Here is a 26,631-nt window from a genome sequence, read left to right as displayed (position 1 = left end):
TGATATGAGGTGACACGTTTGTCTTTGTCCTCTCACCGTCTGTGAGAGATGAGTATCCACCATGTGAGTCCCTCCCTCTCCACCAGTCGGTCAGACGTCTGCCCGTCCTCCAGTCTGTTTCGGCTAAAAGGGAGATTTTCCTTCCTGCTGTGGCCGAGGCCTTGCTCATTGGGGTTGAGCGGTTGGTGGGATTTTCTCTGTACTTTGTGGTCTGTGCCTTCACGTGACTGTTGTTGTGATTTGTTGATCACAGAGACCTAAAAGACCTGGTGACCTCTAATTTCCTGCTTCTAAATCCAGACAGGCTGTTGTGCTCGGCCCTAAAACTCTTAGAAACAGCATCATCGTGGCCTCCAGTGAAGCTGTGAGGAGCCATCTTTGAGCAGAATATATCATTCAGTGTGCACAAACAACCACGTAGGTCTGTGAACTAAGCTGAGAGTGATTCTAGCTGCACGATTGTGAGTCAGTGTTATCAGACAAGTGCCATGAAAAGCCTCAAAGCCTCCAGTTAACCTGAAACGCTGCAGCACGAGTACCAACAGGAAGTAGAAAGAGAGCATATCTGTCACATATTAGCTCCTCTTCACTGACTCCCTGTTAAATCCAAGATTTAAAGTCCTCCTTCTGACAGACGAGGTCTCGAATAATCAGCCTCTGTCGTCTCTTAAAAAGCTTGTAGTACAAAGTTATACTGATAGAGCACTCCCTCCTCAGACTGCAGCCTTATTTGTTGTTGCTAGGTAGAATAGGAGGCAGTGCCTTCAGCTGTCTCTCAGTGGCCCATCTCCTGTGGACCAGCTCCCAGCTTGGATTCATGAGACTCCCCATTTAGTTTTTGTGTTTTTTCTCTAAAGATTATTGTTAGAACTGGATCAGGTGTCTCTGAGCCGTATCCCAGTAACACTGCAGTAGGAGGGCTGCTGGGAGACTTCATCATCTATCACCATGTGTTCTCTTTGAAAGCTACATATTTGTTATATAAGATGACGTAATCAGGCACTGTTAGCATCTCTGTTTGAACACTTATTGATAGATGTACATGACAACACACTGCCACAGTACTAAAATAGTTTAGCAAAATGCATTTGGAAACAACAATGTACACGTCATGTAAGTTCATATAAAGTTTCATCCAGACTGATCACATGTCTCTGAGGTGAGGAGGAGCAACATCACCTCATTACATCATTTTATTCCCTGTTCACAACCACAGTTTAAATCATGATTCAAGTACAGATTTGAAGCTTTAACAAAAGTATTGCTTTCATTTCTCAGAAATATTTTAATGCTCTCACCACATTTATTGGACAGATTCATTTTAAATATAAAGATTGTTTTTAATACCTTGATGAAAATCCTTTGCAGATGATGCCTCAGGTCTAAAACTGTATTCCCAGTATTCCCAGTGTGCCTCCTTAGTGTCATGGTAACACGTTGGCTCAGGAAGTGACAAAGTCACTTTTTAAAGGCAAATAAGAAGCTTTAAAAAATAAAAGCTGCCATATGAAACAAATGGAGCTTCCTGCTGTGGTGACCCCAGAGTGACTAAAGCATTTCTATAAACTAACACAAGAATAAACGAGAACATATCAAAATGAAAAGTAACTGCCATAAATCTCATGTACTTACACAGAAAAGTCAAAGCTCTGCCCATCAAAGCCCCGACTGTGATGACCTCAGGGCTCCACCACAGCAATCACAGGCTGCCACTGTGCCGCTGAGTGCTCTCCCAAAAAGCCGCGGCCCGTCAGGCCCGTCGGGCTCGTGCAGTCTGAGTGTTGCACAGCAAAGCCTCCGTGGTGTCATTTCTAAAGCATCGTGCTCATGCATTGTTCTGGCTTGTATTGCTAGTGCAGACCTAGCATTACAGCACAGCCTGTATTGTTTGCTGTATAGGCAACATCCTGTAGAAACCGCTGGCACTGTTTGGTTTCAGACTTTCAAACCATTCACAGCCATGAAGCAGGACTGAGCTTATTTTCAGCATCACCTAAAATATAATGAAGGCTTTCTTTATGCTGTTGGAACGTCTTCTTCATGTTGGTGACACGTTTGAAAGTGTTCAGATTTAAAGTGCAGTGATGTGTGTGTGTGTGTGTGTGTGTGTGTGTGTGTGTGTGTGTGTGTGTGTGTGTGTGCGTGTGTGTGTGTTTGCGTGAGTGTGTGTGTGCGTGTGTGTGTGTGTGTGTGTGTGTGTGTGTGTGTGCACTGTCACGCTGCTCTGACTGGTCAGTAACTCTGTTCTACATATTGTAGTAAATAAGCTGTTGATAAGATGAACAGGTGCTGACTTACCTGTTCCTGTTTTTGGGAGCCAGTAAACAGGCTGCTGGTAGCAGGTGGACAGTACAGCCTGGCTTATCGTTATGGTAACAGCAGGTGGGTGGGACTGGGTGTGTTTGGGGAGGGGCTTGGGTTACTGTGTTAGTATATTAATAGTATTCAAAAGCAATATGTGTTTACTGATGCTGCTCATCCCCTCATTGTTTAGTATATGTAATAAATAATTGTTATTATTATCAATATTATTATCAGGTTAAGTGAAATTCATTCAGTCCAACTCAAAGAGAATTTCTATTTGTGCAAAATATTCCGTTTGCATAACATCAAGAAGCATAAATTCATATTAAAATATATAAGAAAACCAAAGTGTTGTTTAGTTAGTGGGTGGATGGCTGAAGGGTAATCTTGGTTTCCTTTGTTTGGGACAAACATTTGGGAATATTTGTTTGAGAGGAAGAACTTTATATTATATATATTATATATTATATATATTATATATTATATATATTATATATTATATATATTATAACACACGATAACTTTAAATGAATGTCGTGTTTTTAATTCCGCTCCGGACTCGTGAATCTCAACCCAGCAGCAGCGGTAACGTTTGCACATCCTCTCCCGTTAATGCGGCAGGTAAATAATCAACTAACAGTGCATATTATGTTAGCGCGATCTGCCTTATTACAAACCTGCCATCACTGTGCATTTAGTGACCATGATGAGAGAGACAGAGTCTGGCTCAGATGCTGGCAGTTCTCGCTGCAGTCTGCAGGTAGCGTCTCCTTTCAGGCCAGGATAGACGAATGTCACCGAGCAGTGATTCAGTTTGTGGTCAAAGGCTGGCACCGATTTTCGGTAAGTGAATGTGTTTAATTGTAGGCAGGGACATTACTGGATATTCTTGTGTAATTGCTACAGAATAATTTATGTTAAACTTTGTTATTGCTACAGAAGAATATTTATTTTATTATTTTACATTTACATTTTTCTTTCCCGGGGACCCTGTGACACCCATTGAAGAGCCATAGGCTGGATCTCTTAAGGTCTCACTGTTGGGTTTGTAAGGCCATGTTACTCCTAAATTTCTACCTTGTTCAAAGAGAAGATATAGAACAAAGTTCTGAGCTAATCGACCTGTGTGTTCTCCTTTTTTAAACAGAATCGATAAAGAATCGAAAATGGAACCGGAATCGTGAAAATCGTATCAATACCCATCCCTATTTGTCGGTAATGCGCAAAGTGGCCAACAATCCAGCAGCAGCGACCGATTGGCTGTTGGCGGTTAGCTCCGCCCTGTCGTCCAGCCAGCGCCTGTCCTCCTCTCTTGTCCTGATTGTGACTTATCTCATCATCATGGGTCAGGAAAACATCTGCCAGCTGGCTTTGAAAGCAAGCCAGGCTGTCGCTGCTGCCGACCCCTGCCAGGTAGATAACCCACACAACTGTTCTCTTAAATCTGTGGACTGAATATAAAGTAATGCATGTTGTTCCCTCTGACATGTAGATATGTTGTATGTGAGGCAGCTAGCTTGTGTTTGTCTTTCTAAGAGCAGGAAACACATGTTGATAACCTGGTGTTTTGGCACCAACACATGACTTTGAAATGGTTCAGATCAGCAGGAAGATAAAAGCTGTCACTGCTGTGTGATTGCTGCTGATCTGCTGCTGTATAAAGGGAGAGGTTAGGGAGTGCTCTAAGGGGACAGACCTCCCTCTGGACTCGTGTTGGAGTCACTAGCTGCAGATGAAGTGTGAAGTTTACCCCTCATTACTCAAGCGTGCACCGGGCCCCAGAGGATTCACCTTCTGCTCTAATTGCTCCCAGAGTGCTGCACACACTGATGTTTGGATGCACTGGTTGAAGGTTGTTGGCATATTTGAGTCCTCTGGAGATCTCTGCTCGCTCGTACTTGTCATGTTAAACGTGCAGCAGCAGGTCTTTGTTACAGGAAAAGCCAGAAGCTAACCACTATGAAACCTAAATGATGATTTACTGCAGTGATGTTGATTCAAAGTGATGTTTTTGGCTCGACAGCATTAAACGTGTCATCGCTCAGCTTTATTTTCTTTGCCCCTCCCTCTCGCTCTCGGGCCGTGCAGGTGAAGCAGTCGCTCTGCAACAGTTAAGGCTCGGAGTGCCATTAGGTGTGTGGTGGTAATTAAGCTGTGACACTGCACAGCAGCGTGGTGTATCTAAGGACCGTGATGCTGTCTCACTGTTTCCTTATTTGTAACCTGTCTCATACTAAAGTGTCAGGACTTCATGTGTGATCTATGAAGCTTTAACTGACTGCAGAGTACAAGATGGGCAGCACACATTTAGTATCACAAGGGCAGACTCAACCCTGCTCTATCTGTTTATGCTGAACATCCTGTGAAGCTGTCGGTTTGTGTGCACGTACAGGTCAGTGATGCAGCCTCTGTACGGTCTGACAAAGTGCATTTAATGTTTGGTTGGTGTGTTTGCTGATGTGGGTGTTTCCCTCTGCAGGTCCCGCCCCTCGTGCTGCTTCTTTTGTTCAAACTGACCAAAGAAAAGAATCCCGTCCTGGCTCACGCTGTTCTCACAAGCCTGCCAAACCTCGGCACTCATAAGGTACGCAGCACGACTAAGAAGACCCTGTACTGACTGTGAGCGTCTGGAGACGGGGCTGGAACATCAGCAGCACCTTTCTACTTCATCTGAGCGCTCACAGTGTGTTTTAGTCCATCATACACACATATGAGCTTTTATCTGTGGGGTCATCCAGGTCATGTAGTCTGAGGAGCTTCTCTTCATCCAGGAGGCTCCTAGAGTTTAAAAACCAGGGACCCGCGTGTCCCAAATACCAGCCTGTGAGCACAATCCACCAATAGCAGCGATAGATGTTAGTTTAGATTTTTGGGTGATTTAAGTTGCAAAGCCGTCATTTCAGTCTGCCAGGAGCTGCTCAGTTCAGAGCAACATGAGATCTTTGGTTGCCAGTAATTTGCTAATAGAACAGCCCCAGCTTTGTAATGAAATCATATAAACAGAGGTTACATGATCCAAAGGCTCCAATCTGGGACTGGAAGTACAATACAGTGGTTTGCAAAAGTATTCAGCCACCTTGAACTTTCGCACATTTTGTCACATTTCAGCCACAAACATGAATCAATTTTATTGGAATTCCAGGTGAAAGACCAACACAAAGTGGTGCACACGTGAGAAGTGGAACCAAAATCAGACATGATTCCAAACATTTGTTACAAATCAATAACTGCAAAGTGGGGTGTGTGTAATTACTCAGCCCCCTTTGGGCTGAGTGCAGTCAGTTGCCCATAGACGTTGCCTGATGAGTGCTAATGATTAAACAGAGTGCACCTGTTTCCCAAGCCTTGAACATCCCATGGAGCACTGTTCAAGCCATCATTCAGAAATGGAAGGAGTATGGCACAACTGTAAACCTACCAAGACAAGGCCGTCCACCTAAACTCAGGCCGAACAAGGAGAGCGCTGATCAGAAATGCAGCCAAGAGGCCCATGGTGACTCTGGACGAGCTGCAGAGATCTACAGCTCAGGTGGGGGAATCTGTCCATAGGACGACTATTAGTCGTGCACTGCTGTCAGGGACCAAGCAGTAAAGCATAAAGGACACAGGTGGTTTTAATTCAAAAAAGGGGTTTTATTGACCCAAAAATATGAAAATATATTTAACAAAGCCAAAACTTAAACAGGCAGACCAATAAAAGAGGTCAACTCAATAGACTAAACTCAAGATAATAATTAACAAAACCTCAAACAACCATATGACAAACTGACCTGCTGAAATGACACACAGGTAGTGATGGCCCGCTTGAAGCTGAAGCTCCGGTGCGTGTGTCAAAAAAATCAACACACTGCTTCAGAAGCACCGTGTCGAAGCTTGATTCGTTTGGCCAGAGTCACGTGATCGGGGACGTCCGAAGCTTCATTTAGAACCTAACTGCTTCGGTATCTGATTCAATGGTTTATAAGGAAGTGAATCATTCGCGGGATTTGTGGAGTGTTTTGATGGTGACAGATAGCAAACCACTGATCATTCCACTGAGAGATTTGGAGCCAGCGAGGAATAGAGGAGGTTCTGTTGTGTGGGAGAATTTTGAGTGGATTTTGGTCAATCGGGTGGGTTTTCCAGCTTTGTGTTCTGGCCGTTTGCTTTTGTTTTGTGCGTGTTTATTATATCTGAAAACGGGAAAAAGGTAAAATGTCAAAAATCTGCTTCCATAATATAAATATCATTAAATAACTTTAGAAAAACTTCCACTTGACTCTTTACATGTAATGTTGTAAAAATATATATTTTATTGTTTAATTAATCTGAAAATGTTAGTCTGCCAAATGTGCAGCAATTGAATTTATTTATTCTCTTTAGCTGATAGTTTGTGAGGCCCAGGTAGACTGTACAACTGCATCTCTACCAGTTTCTGTGCGCTCCAGCCTCTTCTGTGCCATGTGAAGGGATGTTCCTTAAGGCAGGAGAAATGATCTCCACGAAAAGGAACAGGTTCGGCCATCGCACATTAGAACAAATTCTCTTTTTAAATAAAAATGAAAAAGGGTTACCTTAAATGCATCATGTTTGTAATTTGCAATTTCATAAGCATTTTTCTTTTCCATTTCACAATCAATTCTACCCCCAGGTCAAAAATATGTCTGGGAAAATTTCCCTGATATAATATTATTTATAAATACACCTGTCTAGCTGTTAATTGCATAAGTGCATGGAGGCAGGACCTCAGAGCAGAAGCATACTCCATAATGTGTTGTACATTATTATATGTATATATTATATGTAACGTGGTATTTTTCAATTATTGTATTTACTAACATCAAGAAGTCACAAGCAAAGAAAGACCACACCATGGTGCATGTTTAAACAAGGAGAGTTTACTGGTCAAAACTATTTATTAAACAAATAAAACACATTTTTTAACCACCAAAAAAATACACGTTCAAAGCAACAGCGGCCCAATATCAGACAGAACTCCACTCTGTAGAGAGAGCAGTCATTATGAAGCAGTTGGTTTTATTTTGTGGATTCAAGCTGCTCTTTGTATTTTTGGCCACCAGATGTCACCAGAGAGGACGTGTGTTGAAAAGCTTCGAGTAATGAACCGTTTTTCAATACAGGCTTCAGAAAGCTTCATTTGGTAGTGATGGCCCGCTTGAAGCTGGCGCTCCGGAGCGTGTGTCGAAAAAAACAACACACTGGTTCAGAAGCACTGTATCGAGGCCTGCTTCGTTTGGCAAAAGTCACGTGACCAGTGACGTCCGAAGCTTCATTACGCACGTAACTGCTTCGGTACCTGATTCAAACGGATATAAGGAAGTGAATCATCCACGGGATTTTGAGTTGATTTTGCTCAATTCATTTTATCTGCCGAAGTGAAACACCTGAAATGTCCAAAATCATGTTTTCATAATGTAAATATCATTACAGCATATGACTTTAGGAACACTTCCATGTGAATTAAAGCTGATGAAGACTACAACAATGTATTTGACACTATACGTACATTACATTGCTACAGTTTAGAAAATCATTTTGTTTATTGTTTTTGGGTGATAGTCTGCAGGACCCAGGAATACCTGCATATCTACCAGCTTGCAGTGTAGTTCCTGCACTCCACAGCCTCTTCTGTTCCATGCAAGTGGATTTTCTCCAGGGCAGGAGAAACTATTTCTAAGAAAAGAAACAGACTCAGCCAGCGCACAGTAACACTAATCCTCTTTTTAAATGTAAATAACAAAAGGGCTACCTGACATGGATCATTATGCCTGAAACGCCAGCATCTCAGGTTAAACCTCACAACATGTCGTCAAACACCATGCAGCTAAAACAGTACCTGGGAGCAGGGCCCTGTTTCAGGAAGCCGGTTTAGAAAACTCAGAGTGAAAAACGATACTCAGGGTTGAGTAACCCCGAACTGTCCAACTCGGAATATTCGGTTTCAGAAAGGCTGATAACAATTAGTTCAATCAACGCGGAGTTGCTTTAACCCCAAGTTAAGCGCGCGGACGAGGATACATAAAGCCCTGATTAGTGGAGCACAGATTAAGCGAGTCACCATGGAGACGGAGGGAAAGAAGGCGTGGTCAATGTATTTTACAGCGCTTGAGGCCGAAATTCTGATGGCAGCATATGCCAATAACATGCAAATTTTGCAGAAAAAAAGTAACACAGCCTCAGCTGCGAAAGAAAGAGAGCATGCATGGCAAAACATAGCCGACAGAGTCAATGCGTGAGTGTTAATTTAAACATTGATCTAGGGATTTCCACCCATTTAACACGTTATTTTATCATATGTTATTTTATTTGTTATTTTATACATTTTATTTTGTGATGTGATGTGAGCGCAGGTGCAACCCAACAGGCCCCAAACGTTCCTGGCAGCAAGTAAAAATGAAATATAAAAATATAGTCCAAACAGGTAAGGTGTAATTGTATTATGAGCCATAGTGCTTGGTCTGTTTGTCCCATGTAAATCAATTGCAGTTAGAGGCTACATTAATTTTCTTTCTGTAAGCACTTATTGAAATTATCTGAGCACATTACAAGTACATATTTGCTTACTCTGTATGCTCAAATGTGACCCGTTATAGCCAACAGAAAAAAAGCGGAGGCCCGAAAAACAGGTGGGGGTCCTCCACCACCACCACTCAGAGGCTGAGCAGTTGGCCCTCAGCCAAAACAGTGGGCGCCCTGTGGCCGAAGGCATCTCTGCGGGGACATCCTCTGAGTCAATAACCCCGCAAGACACAAGTGCCTACATAGGGGGTAAATTCAAAATAATACATGATGTGTGTAACTCCCTCCAAGTTGAAAAACGAACACAAGGCGTTCTTGATTTACTGGCATTTATTGCACACGGGCGCCACCAACGATGCCACCAGAGATGCCGTAACGATGCCGTGAGAACTCATTGGCCGCATTAACTTGCAGGGGTTAAATGAAACGCTTCTTGTAGTGTCACTCTTTCCCATAGTCGAACACTCCGTTGCATGCGTCTACATGTTTCTACCACCACCAGAGAGAGACGAAAAGCATGCTGCGCTCTACCGAGTGTAGCGTGTACCAGAATATGCCGTCGACCTCAAACAACAGACTAAACATTGGTTCCACCCCGGAAACATTCTGTAAACCCTTGTAAATGTATTTACACCAACAACATACATTACATCACACACATATATTAACAATAAAGTATTTCACTTATTCATTGTAACTTGAACCATAAAATTGTCTTAAATTGCATAACTGCTGCTGACGGCAGCCACACTCCCACCAAATCATTAATGATTTTTCAACTGAACCTCGTTGTAAAGGCAAGTGTATACAGTCCCTTAGTCACATAGATCACAGAGACAAGAATTCTGAACTATTCAGCTTCAAGTAGGGTAACTGTTTTATGGATGTAAATCTGCATGCTCCAGCTGACCTCCCACTCTCAACACACCCTTTTCATCCAAGAAAGGATTCAGTTTGTGCAACCTATTTGCACGATCTCTTGTTGTTGTCTGCTTCGATTTCAGATCTTTGATTTCTTCAGAAAACAGTTCGTTTTGAACAGTAGCTATGATGAAAAGCTCTGCCTCTTTCCTCTCGTCAAGACTGGTGACTTCGTTTGTTCTGTACGTCAGACCTTTCAGCTCTTTGACGTATCGCTTGAGTCGTGCAATTGCTTTAACTAGCCTTGTCCAGTTTGAGAATCTTGAGAAATGATTGAGCAACGAATCTTCTGTGGTCAGTGTCTTATGGACAAAAGTCTTACGAAGTTCTGGATCTTCAGCTCCCAACTCTCCCACCTTAATGTCATCAGCAGGAAGTTTATCCTGCCAGAGAAAATCTGGACCGGTGAACCAGCTGGAAGTAATTAGTCCCTTTGCTGTCAGACCCCGTGATGCATGGTCAGCGGGATTGTTCTCAGAAGTCACATATCTCCATTGGTCTGGATCGGAACCTTCTTGGATACGCTGAATGCGATTTGCCACAAATATGTGAAACCTTCTAGCCTCGTTGTTGATGTATCCAAGAACAACCTTCGAATCTGTCCAAAAGAATTCTTTGGCTTGAACTTCCAACTCCCTTTTAAGCAGGTCACTCGTTCGCACGGCAATAACTGCTGCTGATAGCTCAAGCCTGGGTACTGTGGTGACCTTTGTAGGAGTCACCCTGGCTTTGCCAATAACTAGAGAGCAGTGGACTTGGTTTGAAACACTGATTGCTCTCAAGTAAGAACATTCACCGTACCCTTTAACACTCGCATCTGAGAAATGATGCAGTTCATATCTTTCGACCTTCTCAAAACCTTCTGGGAGATAACAGCGCTGAATTTTGATGTCAGCCAGGTTCCTTAAATCCAATAGCTAAGACGTGGTTTGAGCTCTTCTGACAGTGGTTCATCCCATCCAACCTTGTCTTGACACATCTGTTGGAGTATTTGCTTTCCAACCAGAACAAATGGTGCCACAAAGCCGAGAGGGTCATAGATGGATGCCACAGTTGATAAGACTCCTCTTCTAGAAAGTGGGCGTTCATCCACAATCACTCTGAAATGGAACTGGTCTGCAACAATGCACCATTTGATTCCCAGAGCTCTCTCAATTTGGGACTCACCAAGAACCAAGTTGCGGTTTCGTACTGAATCTGCACGTTCACTCTCTGGAATGGATGCAAGTACCTCATGATCGTTAGAAATGAATTTGTGAATTCGCAGTTTGCCAGCACTGCAGAGTTGCCTTGCTTCCTTTACTAACTTAATGGCTTCATCCTTGGTTGCGACACTTGTGAGCCCATCGTCCACGTAAAAGTTTCGTTCAATGAACTGAATGGTCGTTTCACTGTAGTGACCATGTCCTTGGGCAGCAACATGTTTCAACCCAAAGTTTGCACAACCAGGGGAAGAGGCAGCTCCAAATAGATGCACTCGCATGCGATAGACTGATGGTTGAGCCTGGAAGTTTCCATCGTCCCACCAGAGAAATCTCAAGTAGTCCTGGTCCTCTGCTTTGACGTGAAACTGATGGAACATACGCTCGATATCGCACATTATGGCAACTTGTCCCTTGCGAAAGCGACAGAGAACACCTATCAGGCTGTTCGTTAATTCTGGTCCGGTAAGAAGGTGATCATTTAGTGACACGCCTTCAAATCTTGCTGAGCAGTCGAATACAACCCGTATTTTTCCTGGCTTGTGTGGGTGATACACCCCGTGATGAGGAATGTACCACACAGGACTGTTGTTAATTTCTCCTCTTGGGGCCTTTTCTGCATCCCCATTTGTTATGATTTCACTCATAAAGGTCGTGTAGTCCCTTTGATATTGTTTGTTCTTTTCAAATCTTCCTTTCAAACATCGAAGCCTATGGACTGCACACGTCTTATTGTCTGGGAGATTTGGTCGATCTTTCTTGAAGGGGAGCGGCATTTCACAGTGACCATCCGCCTTGATTTTGATTCCTTCTTCCATGATGGTTAGGAAACGCAAGTCTTCCTGAGATAGATTAGCATCCTCTACTCTTCTCTCACTGAAGTCAGACTCAAGCATCCTCAGCACATCTGGCGGTGAAATGAACTCCTTGACTTGGGTTCGACATATATATTTCACTTCGTTTGTGAGCTTCTTAGATGTCTGGAGGTGAGGTTTCACTGACTTCATGACAATCTTGTGACTGCTTCCTATAGCATCACCATAGTCGACACATGGGCTAACACAACCGACTATGCTCCATCCAAGATCTGTCCTTTGAGCAAATGGCTCATTGTCTTTACCTGGGACGACCTCTCGGGGCAGCAAAGCCTGTGGACAGTTGTATCCTATGAGAAGCCCTACATCGCACTCAATCAATGGAGCGATCTCCTCTGCAAGATGCTCTAGGTGTGTCCAAGCTCTTGCCGTTCTTGGTGTAGGAATGTGACTTAGATTGGCAGGGATGAACTCTCTTGAATAGGTTACAGGGAGAGAAATCTTCTTTGATGAATAGAAACCTCTCACCTGCAGTCCAACTAACCTTTGACTCGGGATGATTGTATTTCTGGATGAAAGTGTGGAGAGTTTTAACTGCACAGCCTCCCCTTTCATTTCCAGAGCTTCTGCCTTATCTTGCATAATGAATGTGGTATCGCTTTGGTTGTCAAGTAGTGCATATACAAGAATTTCATTCTCTGGGTTACTTGATGTAGATAGCCAAACTGGGACAACCGTAGAGGAGTACATGCTGTCCATACCTTGCACTACTCTGTTTGACGTGGCTTCATTTGATGGTTCAGGAGTATGTTTGCTCTCTGTTCCTTCCGTTGACTTAGCATATTTCGAGTTTTTTACACTCTCCCCATGCTCATCACTGCCTTTCTCTCTTCTGGTTGCTCTTTCACGGTCTTCATGTAAACATGTTGGGTGTTTTTCCTTACATGTCTCACAAAGACTCCTTCTTTTGCAGGTCCTTGAGAGATGTCCTGGTTGTAAACATCCAAAGCACAACTTCCTTGTCTGAACAAACTTAACGCGTTCCTCAACTGGTCTTTCCCTGAACTTCCAGCATGTCTGTATGCCATGATTGCATCTTTCACAAAAAGTGCATTTCTTACGTTCTGCATTCTCTTCAGAGTTGCTCGCAAGCACCTTTGCACCAATGTTTCGTGCCTTTGTTATCTTTACCTTTTCACCATCATTAAACTTCAGGGCATGAAGAGAAGTCACTGGGTTGCAAGCTATTTTTGCTTCCTTTGTGATGAATTCCACGAACTGACTGAAAGTAGGAAACACATTACAAGTTTCTTCTATCTCAATCACCTTCCTATTCCAACTGGCCACCAGCCAATCTGGCAGTTTTGTTAGAAGTTTTTGATTTTCATCACAGTCGTTCAATACTTCCAGACCCTTAATCTGGGACATTGCAGCCTGGCAGCCTCTAAGGAAGTCTGAAAAATCCCTCAGCTCAACACTGTCTTTGGGTCCGATTTTGGGCCATGCGGCAAGCTTATCCTTGAAAGCTTTAGCTATCACAAATGAACTTCCAAACCTTTCTTCCAGGATGTCCCATGCTGAGTTGTAAGCTGTATCCGTTCCTAATAGGAAGTAGCTTTCAATGGCCTTTTTTGCAGGTCCGCCAACATATTTACGAAGGTAATAGACTCTTTCCCCTACTGGAATGTTTTTCCTACCTATCAGGGTTTGAAATGACATCTTCCAATCGCTATACCTTAGTGGATCACCCATGAAGATAGATGGTTCAGGTGTTGGGAGACGGCTTACATTAATAGACTCTGCTATTGCTTCAGCGAGGACTGTGATACTATCTGCTTGGTGTATCACGGGATGCTCACGTGGACTCCTTACAACTCCTGGAGATCTATGTTGTTGAGCTGCGTGGTTATGAAGTAACTCTGTTATTTCCTCATCCGAGCTTATGTCTTGTTCATAAACTTGGAGTCGTGCCTTCGCCGCACTTAGCTCCTTAACAGTCTGTAAGCGCTCTATTTGTCTGCGTTTCTCTTCCAGTGCTTTCTTTCTTGCCACATTTTCTTCCTCTTGTAATGCAATCTTCTTTCGATTTTCTTCTTCAAGACTTTCAAGTTCTTGTTGCTCACATTCTATCTCTTGCAGGACCTTTAGTGCAGCTTGTGTAGCAGCTAGCTCTGCTACGGCCTCTTGTCTCTTAATGGAGGAAAGGCTTGACTTTTGTGACTTTATGCTGGAACTGCTTGCAGAGCTTAGACTTCTTTGAGAGCCCTTACTTGTGCCTTGAGAAGCTGAAGATGAAAACACTGAACTAGACTCAGGCCAGACTAAATCCTCTATCTGAACGTCTTCGTTATCTTTATTCTGAAGGTAAGTGGTTGCATTGTCCAAGATTATTTTGTATACCGCGTCACAGGTGTCTGCCCTACGACAGATCTCACTCTCTGGGGAAGCACATTTGCGCAAATCTTCATATGCGTGTTTCACATCTGCTGATGCACAACTTAACTTACACATCAAATCCTTCACAACCTCAACAGAGGGGGCTCCCTTTATCATTTTCTTAGCTTGCTTGGCGTTTGCTTTCCATTTATCATAAGTTGTAGTGAAACGATGCTGAAGTTTTTTTGACTTATCATCATGCAGTTGCTGAGCCTTTTCAGTAAGCTTTCGAGGTCTTTGACTTCTTCGTGGCTCTTCTTCACATGACTGCTGTACATTTGTGGCACTACTATCCTCAAGTAAGTCGCCGTTCTTAGTTTCATATTCAGTTGTTTGATCCATTCTGCGATGTTTACTTATTACTTGGCACAAAATAAATTCTAGCTATACCTTTAACAGACATGCGGTTTAACAACAGACCAGCTCAATTGCCTGAAATATTAATAGCTACAAGCTTAACCTTGTCTTTAGGTGAACTTGTCCAAAACATCAAGAATGGATAATACCTTCAAGATTTTACAACACCTTAAACCTTAATAAAATATCTGAATGAATACCATCTTGAGTCGTATAAATATGGTGAACTTTGTTCCTAAACCAACAACACATACGACGCAGCACTTAATTCTACAACACTTCTAGCATCCAAATAACACGAATAGGTAAAATGACTTCACCTATAAAAAATCTTATTAGACAGAACCATGAACTTAGAAAGGAGATATGCAGAGCACCAGATTACTTTCAGTTCTTACAGTGTTCCGTTAAACAGTCGTCAAAGTTGACCCACTTCTTAACATTTAACTTGTTTTAAATGCATCACTTAAAGGATCGTCCATGTAAACTTCAACTGTTTGCTGCTTAGGTTAACTGGCGTATGCATAGTCTTATCTGTCTGATGCTAGCGTGCGATGAATTTCTTCTTGCTCAGTGGATGACGACACCGCTACTCGTCTCCTCGCCTCATGCCGAGCAGACTGAGTTCTCACTGTAACTCCCTCCAAGTTGAAAAACGAACACAAGGCGTTCTTGATTTACTGGCATTTATTGCACACGGGCGCCACCAACGATGCCACCAGAGATGCCGTAACGATGCCGTGAGAACTCATTGGCCGCATTAACTTGCAGGGGTTAAATGAAACGCTTCTTGTAGTGTCACTCTTTCCCATAGTCGAACACTCCGTTGCATGCGTCTACATGTTTCTACCACCACCAGAGAGACGAAAAGCATGCTGCGCTCTACCGAGTGTAGCGTGTACCAGAATATGCCGTCGACCTCAAACAACAGACTAAACATTGGTTCCACCCCGGAAACATTCTGTAAACCCTTGTAAATGTATTTACACCAACAACATACATTACATCACACACATATATTAACAATAAAGTATTTCACTTATTCATTGTAACTTGAACCATAAAATTGTCTTAAATTGCATAACTGCTGCTGACGGCAGCCACAATGTGCATACATCCTTTCTTCACAGTCACCTTTGCAGTGCTGCTCATTCATTTGATAAACTCTTTACCATAATGAATTATTTTGTAGTGAAGTTATTTTCCGACTGATTTTGCCTTCCCTCAGTCTTGGTTGTCTTTGAGAGCATAATGACAATGAAGTGTAAGGTGATTGGTATGTTTGTTAATTACCATTTGGTCCCTTGTAAGTTATAAGTGACCTGTATAAACCTCATATTCTATCAGTTGATGGTGATGGTGTACTGCATCTGGTGCAGCCTCCTGTTGAGCCAGACCAACATGCAGTTGTGAGTAATACTCCACAGATTATATGAGGTTACAGTAGAACAGCAATGTTGTTTATTTCTCTACTGCAGGAAAATAATGAAGAAACATTGACAGCTGTTACAGAGGAGGAAGCAACAGAGACACTTTATGAGGTGTACATCTTTTAATACTTTGTGTACAGGAAATACAGGCGACCAATAAAGCCAGTTGAACAGAAAATCTGTTTATTCGTCTTTCAACATGTTGAGGTGATGGGTCAAAAGAAATGATTGTGACATATGGTGTCTCTGACTGCTCTTCCATCTTGTATGTCCGTGGGAGGGTCAGGATGTTCATGGTTTGGATCACTGCTGATGTTTGGTCCAGAAGGACAGTGTTCTCCTCTAATTGTGGCAATGTTGTGAAGAATCACACATGCCACAATAATGTCACATGCCCTTTCTGGGGTGACCCTGAGTCTTTGCAGGCACTGGAACCGGGCCTTAAGCATTCCGATAGTCATTTCAGTTCTGGCTCTTGTCCTGCAATCAGCCAGATTATATCGCTGCTGTGGGCCCGGTTCAGGGTCAGAGTAAGGGGTAAGCAAATAGGGTAAACATGGATACCCCCTATCACCAAGCAAGTAGCCAGTGAACTCTCCTAAGACAGAAGGATACACTTCAGTTCAAATGTCCCTGAAGCAATTGGTCTTTATATATTTTACAGTATTCTCAACTCACCATGTCCAAATTTTGTGCTCAGTGTACATTCACGGAATATTTGTGAGTCATGGACAGAGCCTGGCCACTTGGCTTCCACATTTGTGATAATGTTGGCAGCATCATATATGATCTTCACAGTGCAGAGAACACAAATTAGCATCCATTACTATAATGAAATAATTTGTTAGTTTGAAATGCTACAGGGAACTATGTACCTGCACATTAATGCTGTGGAAAGATTTCCTGTTCACATAGTCTCCTTCATTTACTGAAGGAGCAATGATTGGAATGTGAGTGCCATCTATACAGCCAATCACGCCTGGGAACCCTGAAAATAAATGTACAATTTAAGTAGTAGTCCAAGTATCACCACATCATAAATTAAGTTTTGGTCATCCTGATACCTGCAATTTTGTGGCATCCCTCTTTGATAAATCTTGTGGGTCTGTGACCGGGGAACACCACAAACGAGTACAGGAGACGTTTCAGTGCAACTGTAACATTCCTGACTGCCCGACAGACGGTAGCCTTGGAAACGTGCTCAGCATCACCAATATTATACAGAAAGCTCCCGTTTGCAAAAAACCAAAGTGCAATACAAATAATATGTACAGAACTGAGAGCATGTCCGCGATGTGTCACATGCGTAATATATGGCCTGAGGATGTTATCCAAATAACTTATAGATTGTGCTGAGAAACGGTAACGTTCGCACAGGAAATCATCAGGAAATGATAAAATGTCCAAACGCGCTCTGATCACTCTCTCCCGGCGGAGAGCTCTGCGGAGAATTTGGGCTTCACGATCTACTGGCTCTTCAAGGAAGGGACACGCCATGTCCGACACTTCCTACTGTCAGGTTTCCGACAAAGGGGCGGAGACAGTCAGGGTTAGTTGTAGTAAACCTACTAGGGGGCAGGTTAGCTTCACGGAGTGTGTCGTCATAGTGACTCACTGAGGCTTCATCTGAACTCGCTTTGTGAAACCGAAAACCCAGAGTTTTCGTTAACTCAGGGTATACTTACTCAGTTTTTCCACTAAACCGGCTTCCTGAAACAGGGCCCAGGTTTACGGATTCTGCATACAAACGTAAACACAGAGCGCGGACCCGACGCGTCAGAATCAGATTTTGGTGCGTCGTCGGGTCTGCGCTGTTTGCCTCTTTTTTTTCTTCGCTGGCTTCTGCAGCTGCAGGTTTCATAACTCTCTGTTTACATCTCTAATTAAGTCTCACATGTGTCAGCTTTCTTGTAATAGATACGAAATTATGGATATATACTGATACATGACCAGAATTGTAATATTTCTGACTGAGGCAAAACTTTCCAGATTCCAATCAAATTGAATCGGATCCTGTATCGAATCAAAAGGATTCTACAAATCGGTAACGATGCAGCCGTACTCAGCTTCCTAAGCATTTTCCCTTTCCAGTTCACAATCAATCCCACCCCTAGGTCAAAAATATGTATAGGACAATTGGCCTCATCTAATATTTTGTATGAACCTGTCCAGCTGTCCAGTGATTAAACGACAAGTAGATGGAGGCAGGACTTCACAGCAGGGGCATACTCCATAATGTGCTGTGTGTTATCATATGTATATTATATATATTGCTCACTTATTGTATTTACCAACATCAAGGAGTTATGAGCAAATAAAGGCCACACCATAGTGCATGTTTAAATAGGGAACGTTTATTGATCAAAATGTATTACGCAAATACGCATTACATTTTTTCAGCCCCCCAATCGAGAAAACAAAACCAATTACATGTTCAAAGCAACGGAACGGTGGCCCAATATCAGAGAGAACTCCACTCTTGAGTGAGCAGTGATAATTGAGCAGTCCGTTTTATTTTGCAGATTCAAGCTGCTCTTCAAAATATTCGCCACCAGATGTCACCGGAGAGGACTGTGTTGAAAAGCTTCGAGTAATGAACCGTTTTTCAATACAAGCTTCAGTGCTTCGGAAAGCTTCATTTGGCCATCACTACACACAGGGGAACTTAAATACTGGTTTAGCTAAACCAAATGACACACACGGGGGAAAACAAGATGGCTGCCATATAACCAACTAATACAAAACATTTAAACACACATGAAACACCCCCCAGGCAATGAAGCATGTGGTGCAATCCAATTAGGCTGTCAGTGGTACTTCAGGTCTCCTTCAGGTCTCTCAGCCCTTTGCTACACCTTTTGCCAGACAGGAGGAGAAGCCAACCCCCAGGTAACTCAAACAAAGAAAAGATGTATTAATATAACATAAAACGGAACTTTGACCTTGCAAGGTTAATATGTGTGCACGCCATATAAACATTGGAAGGTGTGATGGAAAAATAAATACATTTAATAAAGAAACAATATTGAACAATAAGAATATTTTAAAGTAGTGACTGTAAATTAAACTAAAGTGAATCAACGGGTGGTGAGGTGTGGCGCTTACCATGTGTGGCATGCCATCACAACTGCACAAAGTTGTGCTTTATGGAAGAGTGGAGAGAAGAAAGCCATTGTTAACAGAAAACCATAAGAAGTCCCGTTTGCAGTTTGCCACAAGCCATGTGGGGGACACAGCAAACATGTGGAAGAAGCTGCTCTGGTCAGATGAGACCAAAATGCAAAATGCTCTGTGTGGAAAACTAACACTGCACATGACTCTGAACACACCAGCCCCACTGTCAAATATGGTGGTGGCAGCATCATGCTCTGGGGGTGCTTCTCTTCAGCAGGGACAGGGAAGCTGGTCAGAGTTGATGGGAAGATCTTGGAAGAAACCTCTTGGAGTCTGCAAAAGACTTGAGACTGGGGCGGAGGTTCACCTTCCAGCAGGACAACGACCCTGAACATAAAGCCAGGGCAACAATGGGATGGTTCAAAACAAAACATATCCATGTGTTAGAATGGCCCAGTCAACGTCCAGATCTAAATCCAATCGAGAATCTGTGGCAAGATCTGAAAACTGCTGTTCACAAACTCTGTCCATCTAATCTGACTGAGCTGGAGCTGTTTCAAAGAAGAATGGGCAAAGATTTCAGTCTGTAGATGTGCAAAGCTGGTAGAGACAGACCCTAAAAGACTGGCAGCTGGAACTGCAGCAAAAGGTGGTTCTACAAAGTATCGACTCAGGGGGGTGAATAATTACGCACACCCCACTTTGCAGTTATTGATTTGTAAAAAATGTTTGGAATCATGTCTGATTTTCGTTCCACTTCTCACGTGTGCACCACTTTGTGTTGGTCTTTCACGTGGAATTCCAATGAAACTGATTCATGTTTGTGGCTGTAATGTGACAAAATGTGTGCAAGTTCAAGGGGGCCGAATACTTTTGCATCCCACTGTATTTTACCTACACATACATTCTTATATTTAGACAACACCTGAGGGATAAAACAAACTGTAAATGTCTCCAGCTGGTGTTAACAGCACCACTAACACATCTGTGCTGATGGGGTGTGTGTATCTGTGATCTACAGCTCATGTCTGTCACATCAAATGCAGCTGAGTTTATGTAGCTCCATAAAGCACAGCTGATCGTCCTGCGCTGTTTGTGGTCCTGAAATGAACCTAATAAACAAAGATGTGTGTTTGAGGTTTATCAGTGTAAAAGCAGAGATCAGACTGATGTCCATCAAATCTCTGTGACGCCATCTCTGTGCACAAATGAATGGCACAATATCAAGAGCAACAAATCAAACACTGCATTAAACAAACTGTGCTAAATATTAGCACCATTAGCAGGGCACTGTGTGTGGCAAATGTTGGTAAATCAGTTTGTGCACATAACTGAAATGTTCCCCTCTCGATGTTTAGCACTTTGACAAAGGAGCAAAGAGAAATTCCCACGTCTTCCACACAGTTTTCTCTGTGTGAACACAGACAGTGTTTCTTGTACCCAGTTTGTAGGAGCTGGGATTGGACTCCACCACAGCAGCCTCTGTGTGGGATAGATGCAGTGCTCTGTAGTATAAAGCACTCTGTCAGTGAGCTGGACTCTCCAAACCAGCAGTCATCGTCTAACATCTGCCTTCTTCAGCTGTAACCGTGTGTTTCTCTTGTAAACTTGGCTCTGATCATATGTGCTGTAATATTCCAGCTTTGCTTCCCGATCGTGCTGCACAGTCTGCACATGCTGGCCGGCTCCCCCAAGCTGAGAGCAGTGGGACTGCGCCTCATGACCGCTCTGTGGAAGAAACAGGTTTGCAATAATAACGCATTACTATAAATGTCATATTCATGTGTTCAAAGCTTCTGTTTGTCTTTGATTGTGTGCTGCTTTGGTCATGTCTGTAAGGACCGGGTCTACCCAGAGCTGCAGCGTCTAATGAGCCAGCAGGACAGCAGGGTGGTGCTGGGGAGGGACGCCCAGTGGGAGCAGATCCTGGCCAGGGCCGCCTGTGTCAGGGACATCTGCAGAGAGAGGTGGGTCCTCCCATACTTACAGAAACAGTGGGCACTTCCTACATTCACTGGTTCATTCATTCAGTGGACTTTGCATGCACAGTGCAGACAGTGTGAGCTTCCAACACCAGGATTCTTCATCTTCCCTTCTAATGAGTAATAATCACTGACTGGACTCTTCATAGATGTTTCTGCTCAGCAAGCTGATGAAAGTTCAGAAAAATAGAAATATTTGTTTTTTCAGTCACATCACATCAACTTTGCTTGTTAAGATAAATGAATGCACTTTGTAGCTTTCCAGTGAATGAAGCCTCAGCTCGACGCTCCACTGAGTCCCTGTTTCTCCAAAAATCAGCAGGAGTCCAGTTTTAAATATTTCCGTACAAATGTCCAGAGCAGCTACACGTGCCTGAATCCAGAAGGATCAAAGTCTTACAAAGTTCAGTTCAAACAGAGAGACTGAGAGGCAGCTAACTTCCTGTCTCTGCCAGACTATCAAAATAAAAGCATACATTTGAAGCAAAAGAAATCCAACTATGTCAGTCTGTAAGCACTGCTTCCCATATAATACAACTCTAAGCAAGTGAGCCATAACTTTATAGTTTTAACCTTTAACCCAAAAACTATGTTGATCATATAAACTCCACAAACTGCATCCAGGCTCCTGCACACGTCCTTTACATGTTAGCTGCTAGCTAATGCTTGTCAGTTTTTGTGAACTGGCCTTTATGTGTGTTGATGAAATAAAACGATGATTTTATTTGATTATTTCCTTTGTTCTAACCAGCTGGTGCACACTGTCCATCCTCCCGGGGCCTGTTACGCCTGCTAACATGTACATGCAGCTTTTTTAGCAGCATTAGTGAAAACCTGGGAAACCCTCTGGATGGATGCTACCGTACAAATTTAGCAAATCATTGAGCTGTTTCTTGTTTTCACAAATGCTTACGTTTGCTTTTATTGTAAAACATTTGCAGCCATAAGAGTTTGCAATGATAAGAAGCTGTGTTTGGCATTTACTTACTTACACGTGTCCTGGCACTTTTAATGCTTTTTTCTTAAATAAAAATGGTAACAAAATTAGAAGAAACACATTTCCCACTTTGTTCACGCTGATGTGTGTGTTAACCAGGCCTTACCAGCATGCAGGGGACATGGTGGCTAAACCTCCTTAGGAAACTCAACTCCTTTGGAGTCAGCACACCCATCATGATGACTTTTTACTACGTCTTCCTGAAATAGGGTTGCCAACCGTCCCTTAAAATACGGAATCGTCCCGTATTTAGAAACAAAAGTACACGTCCCGTATTGAGCTAATAAGGGACGCACTTTGTCCCGTAATACAGTGAGAATCAAAAGTGGTCTATAACTTTTAATGGAATTAATGCTTTGTTTGAAAACATAATTCCCAGCCCCTCTCCTGCTTTGTGACCAATGAGCTGACAGCACACTTATGACAATTCGAGTATGACAATTCAGATTACCGCTCATCTCATTGGTCGAGGAAAGGTCGCTTGCGGAGAAAATACCGGAAGACAACAGATGACCACAACAAGAAGCATGGCCAACAGGGAAACAAACGCCGACACTGCGGTGCAAGTCTCGGACGACAGTACACCTAAAGCTGGGCAGACACTGTGCGACTTTTTCAATCACGTTATTCAGCTCCTGCTCAAACTGCACGACTGACTCGCAGGGGTTAGAAGTTGGTAGGTCACGATGCAGGTCTCACACTATACCGCCCGATGCTCTGATGCGACCTGAGTGCTCACACTGTGCCTCCATAACATGAAGGTTATAACAGAAAATCTGTCGCTCTCCCTGTCTTTCACTCACACAGACACACAAACCACCACCATCAACTTTGCTAAATTGCTAATGAAAAACATTGATCAGGCAGCTGTGATTGAGCAGCAATGTAAATCCAACTATGTTCACGGTTGTTGTGGTCGTGATAATTTTGTGATGCCACATCGAAAAGGCTCGGATGAGCTTTCCAAAGTTCCACAAGTTGTGCCTCCATCGCTTGTGTCCAGATCACACGCTGCACAGCTGTGCTGCTCCGTCTTTTTCACCAACGTTTACGTTTGCGCGTGAGCAGTGTGAGCGGCTGTGGTGAGACCCTCACGAGCGATTGATGATCGGGAGCTGGTCGTGAGGTGTTAATCACTTCTCCTTACCCCACGTATACTACACGACGCACGATGAAGGCCAAAATCGGGCCGATCGCCAAAACCGTCGCACGACTCAAAAATCGTCTCAAAATGGGCCTAAAACCGCACAGTGTGAGCCCAGCATTAGAGCAGCAATATTTGTTCCCCTCAGAGAAAGGGAAGAATGGGAAAAGGAAAACACCTGGCTGGAAAAAGTTAATATGGGCATGTGCAGTGAATATCAGCGCTATGTGGCCAGAAGTGTGATAATATAATTTATTTTGTGTAATAAACAACTGCAAGGATAGATAGTCATCTATTTGTTGTAATCAATACATAAAAGTAATACATAGATGAATAATGATGATGAGTTATGATGCGTAATCATGGGAACAAGTGGGTTTACAAACAGGAGCAGCTGATTAGCTTTAGAAAAGCTGAAATAATACCTCAACTGAAGCCAATTGTACTAAATGCACTAAATGTGCACTGTTACAAGAATATTTTTCTTTCTATTGTTTTCTATTATTTTAAGTTAAGCAGGACAGAGTTCTTTTAAAGAAAGATTTACTTATATTCTCAAAAGTTAAGCATGACAGGCTTCTGTTTAAGAAGGAGACCTGTTTTACTGTGTTAATGTTGTCATTTTGAGCTAAAAATAAATGGCTAAATGATCATTTGTTTCCCATGTGTTCATATCACAAAGAATAGAATATGCATCTACTTAAATCAACTTCAAGTCAAATGGTTAAAAAAAATAATTTCACACACAAAAAAAGAGCTAGAAAATTCACCACACTGGGAAGGGTGAAGACAACTGGGTTGCCCGGCCCTGGCCACGAGGTGTCCCTTATTTATTTTTCAGGGAGTTGGCAACCCTATCCTGAAAGCATCATGACCTTCTCCATCACCTGCTGGTCCCACTCCCTCAGCCTTCATACAGGAACAGACTGCAGCATCAGTGTGCTCTAAAATCATTGGCCTGCCTGTCAGAACTCTGGCAGGTTTTCATCAACAGGCCCTTAGACAGGCAGCCAAAATCATCAGTGACCTCTCTCACATTCTTCACCCTGCATTTCAATGGCTCCCCTCTGGGCGACGCCTCCGCTGCATTTCCTGCAGGACTGAGAGGAGGAGGAGCGCCACCTTTGTCCCCAAAGCAGCTCTGCTTTTTAACTCAAGCTGATAAGAACATTTCCCACAGAAACATAAACTACACTCTTATACCAACACTTTACTCACTTTTAGTCACTTACAGTCAGTGTTGGGAAGGTTACTTTTAAAATGTATTCCATTACAGAATACAGAATACATGCCCCAAAATGTATTCTGTAACGTATTCCGTTACGTTACTCAATGACAGTAACGTATTCTGAATACTTTGGATTACTTAATATATTATCATGCTTTTTACAACAACGTGAATGTACTATTGCTGTGTGATTTATTACTATTACTGAAGGTCCGCGACATGTAGTAAAGGGACCTCTGACTAATACGGCGGGGTCCCTGTCAGCTCGTAGCCGAAAAATAGCTTTACTTTGTTGTGTGGGTCAACTTTTCTTGCGAGAGACAGAGAGAGGCGTTGAAAGACTGCTCCAACGGAACTTATTGTTTTCGGAGGAAAACAGGAACACGGTGTACAGTCGAGTCTTAATAGCTTACTTACAACTGGGCTCGTCAGGCTCTCTTCTTGGCTGCAGTGGTTATTATTATATTTACATGCTTACAGCTCCCGTTTTTCCTCGACGACAACTCGTACCTTTCCACTCCCCTTTTTCTCCCTCCTGGCGCTCACAGACACATAACGTGTATGGCAGTCCATTCTCCCTGCAACACGGACTACACTGCCCATGATGCTACATTCTTTAGAGCTATGCTTGTAGCATTCTGCCTGTTAGCTTAGCACAACAACAACAACGAAAAGGCGCTCTCTCACCCAGGAAACACACAGTCGCAGAGAGAGAGAGCGTCACCCTGTAACCATGGCAACCGTAACGCTGCCGCCTGGAACAACAGAACGTAGCTGTCAAACAAACCCAAACAGTCCTGACCCGCGACAATATGAAACAGGAAAGTACCCCAGTGTAATCCATTTATTTCAACAAAGTAACTGTATTCTGAATACCACCTTTTTAAACGGTAACTGTAACGGAATACAGTTACTCATATTTTGTATTTTAAATACGTAACGGCGGTACATGTATTCCGTTACTCCCCAACACTGCTTACAGTTATTTATTCACCTTCAGTCACTTTAATTTTAAAACTGTGTAATTTTAAAACTGTATATTCTGTGTATTTATTATCTCACTTTTATTGTGCTTATCTTCAACGTCATGCTGCTCTGTTGTATGTTAATTGGCACTTGGGGATAAATAAAGTCTCTCTGATTCTGGTCTTGTTTTTTTATATATTGGTAGTTTGATAGGTTTCGTATTTGTTTTCTTTTACATCATATTAAAATGTATAAATATATAGATTTAAATATATTTGTGTATTCATGTTGGATTGTGTTTGGTTTTCTTTTATTTATTTCTGCAGTGGTTGTTGTGTAATACTATTTAGATTGTCTTTTTTCCATTATTGTAATTGTGTATAAAGTTTGATTTGAATGAAAGTTACACTCAAATGCTTTCAGTGTTGCTGTGTTGAGTGTTTTCATGTTTAATGTTTGTATGGAAGACACAGAAAGACATTCGGCTAAAGAAATCTGTGCTAGAGTGACTTTAAAAAATAAATAAACAGAATGTAAATAATGATGTTTAGTGTTTGAGATGGAAGCTGTTTCTACAGGATCCTGATGGACACTCAAAGGTTTATAAAATGTTCTCATTATTTGTTTGCAGCAGAATATCAACCGATGTGAACCAAAACAACAAAAGTGTGTGAGACTACAAATTCTAGAATCAGAACTGCTGATTTCATTACTCTGAACTTTTAAAGGCAGGTTTTGTATCTGAGAGCAGGGACACTTGCTGTGTTCAGTGTGACTCGTCTCTGCAGAAGGTCAGGGCTCTGATAGTTGCAGTTAGCGGGTGACTTACTGGGCAGGTGGATCCTGAGTGTCTGTGGGAGTCAGGGTTCATTATGGTCCTGGTTGCTACTGGAAATAAAGAAACAAAAGGAGTGTGTGTTGTTCAGGAAGTACAGACTGTAGCTCAGCAGGTAGAATTACTAACTGGAAGGTTGGAGGTTTGATCCCTGGCTGCTCCAGTCTGCACGCCACGGTATCCTTGGGCAAGATGTGGAACCCCGACTTGCTCTCCGATGCATCCATCATAGTGTCATTGTTAGAAAAAGAAGTGCTTGTGTGAATGAAGCACGCTGTATAAAATGCTTTGACTGCTCATACAGAAAAGCAGCTCATAAGAACTGGTTCATTTTCCAGATAATTCCACTATTAAGACAACAGACATTTGGGAGGCTTTCTC

The 26,631-nt window shown here is 42.7% G+C and overlaps 1 protein-coding gene across 1 annotated transcript; it reads left to right on the top strand.

Annotated features, from left to right (window-relative positions):
- Positions 1-3,521: 3,521 nt before the first annotated feature.
- On the top strand, positions 3,522-22,261 carry LOC309702605 (focadhesin-like). The gene is made up of 5 exons (XM_082527232.1): positions 3,522-3,717; positions 4,784-4,888; positions 20,740-20,841; positions 20,938-21,065; positions 22,177-22,261. The coding sequence occupies exons 1-5, from the start codon at positions 3,523-3,525 to the stop codon at positions 22,217-22,219; spliced, it is 573 nt and encodes a 190-aa protein (XP_082383358.1). The 5' UTR covers position 3,522; the 3' UTR covers positions 22,220-22,261.
- The last annotated feature ends 4,370 nt before the right edge of the window (positions 22,262-26,631 follow it).

The sequence above is a fragment of the Aulonocara stuartgranti genome (assembly GCF_965226115.1).
Source record: "Aulonocara stuartgranti genome assembly, chromosome: 3".
Taxonomy (NCBI): domain Eukaryota; kingdom Metazoa; phylum Chordata; class Actinopteri; order Cichliformes; family Cichlidae; genus Aulonocara; species Aulonocara stuartgranti.
The sequence above is the reverse complement of the archived record's forward strand: the minus strand, read 5'-3'. Positions and strand labels throughout refer to the sequence as shown.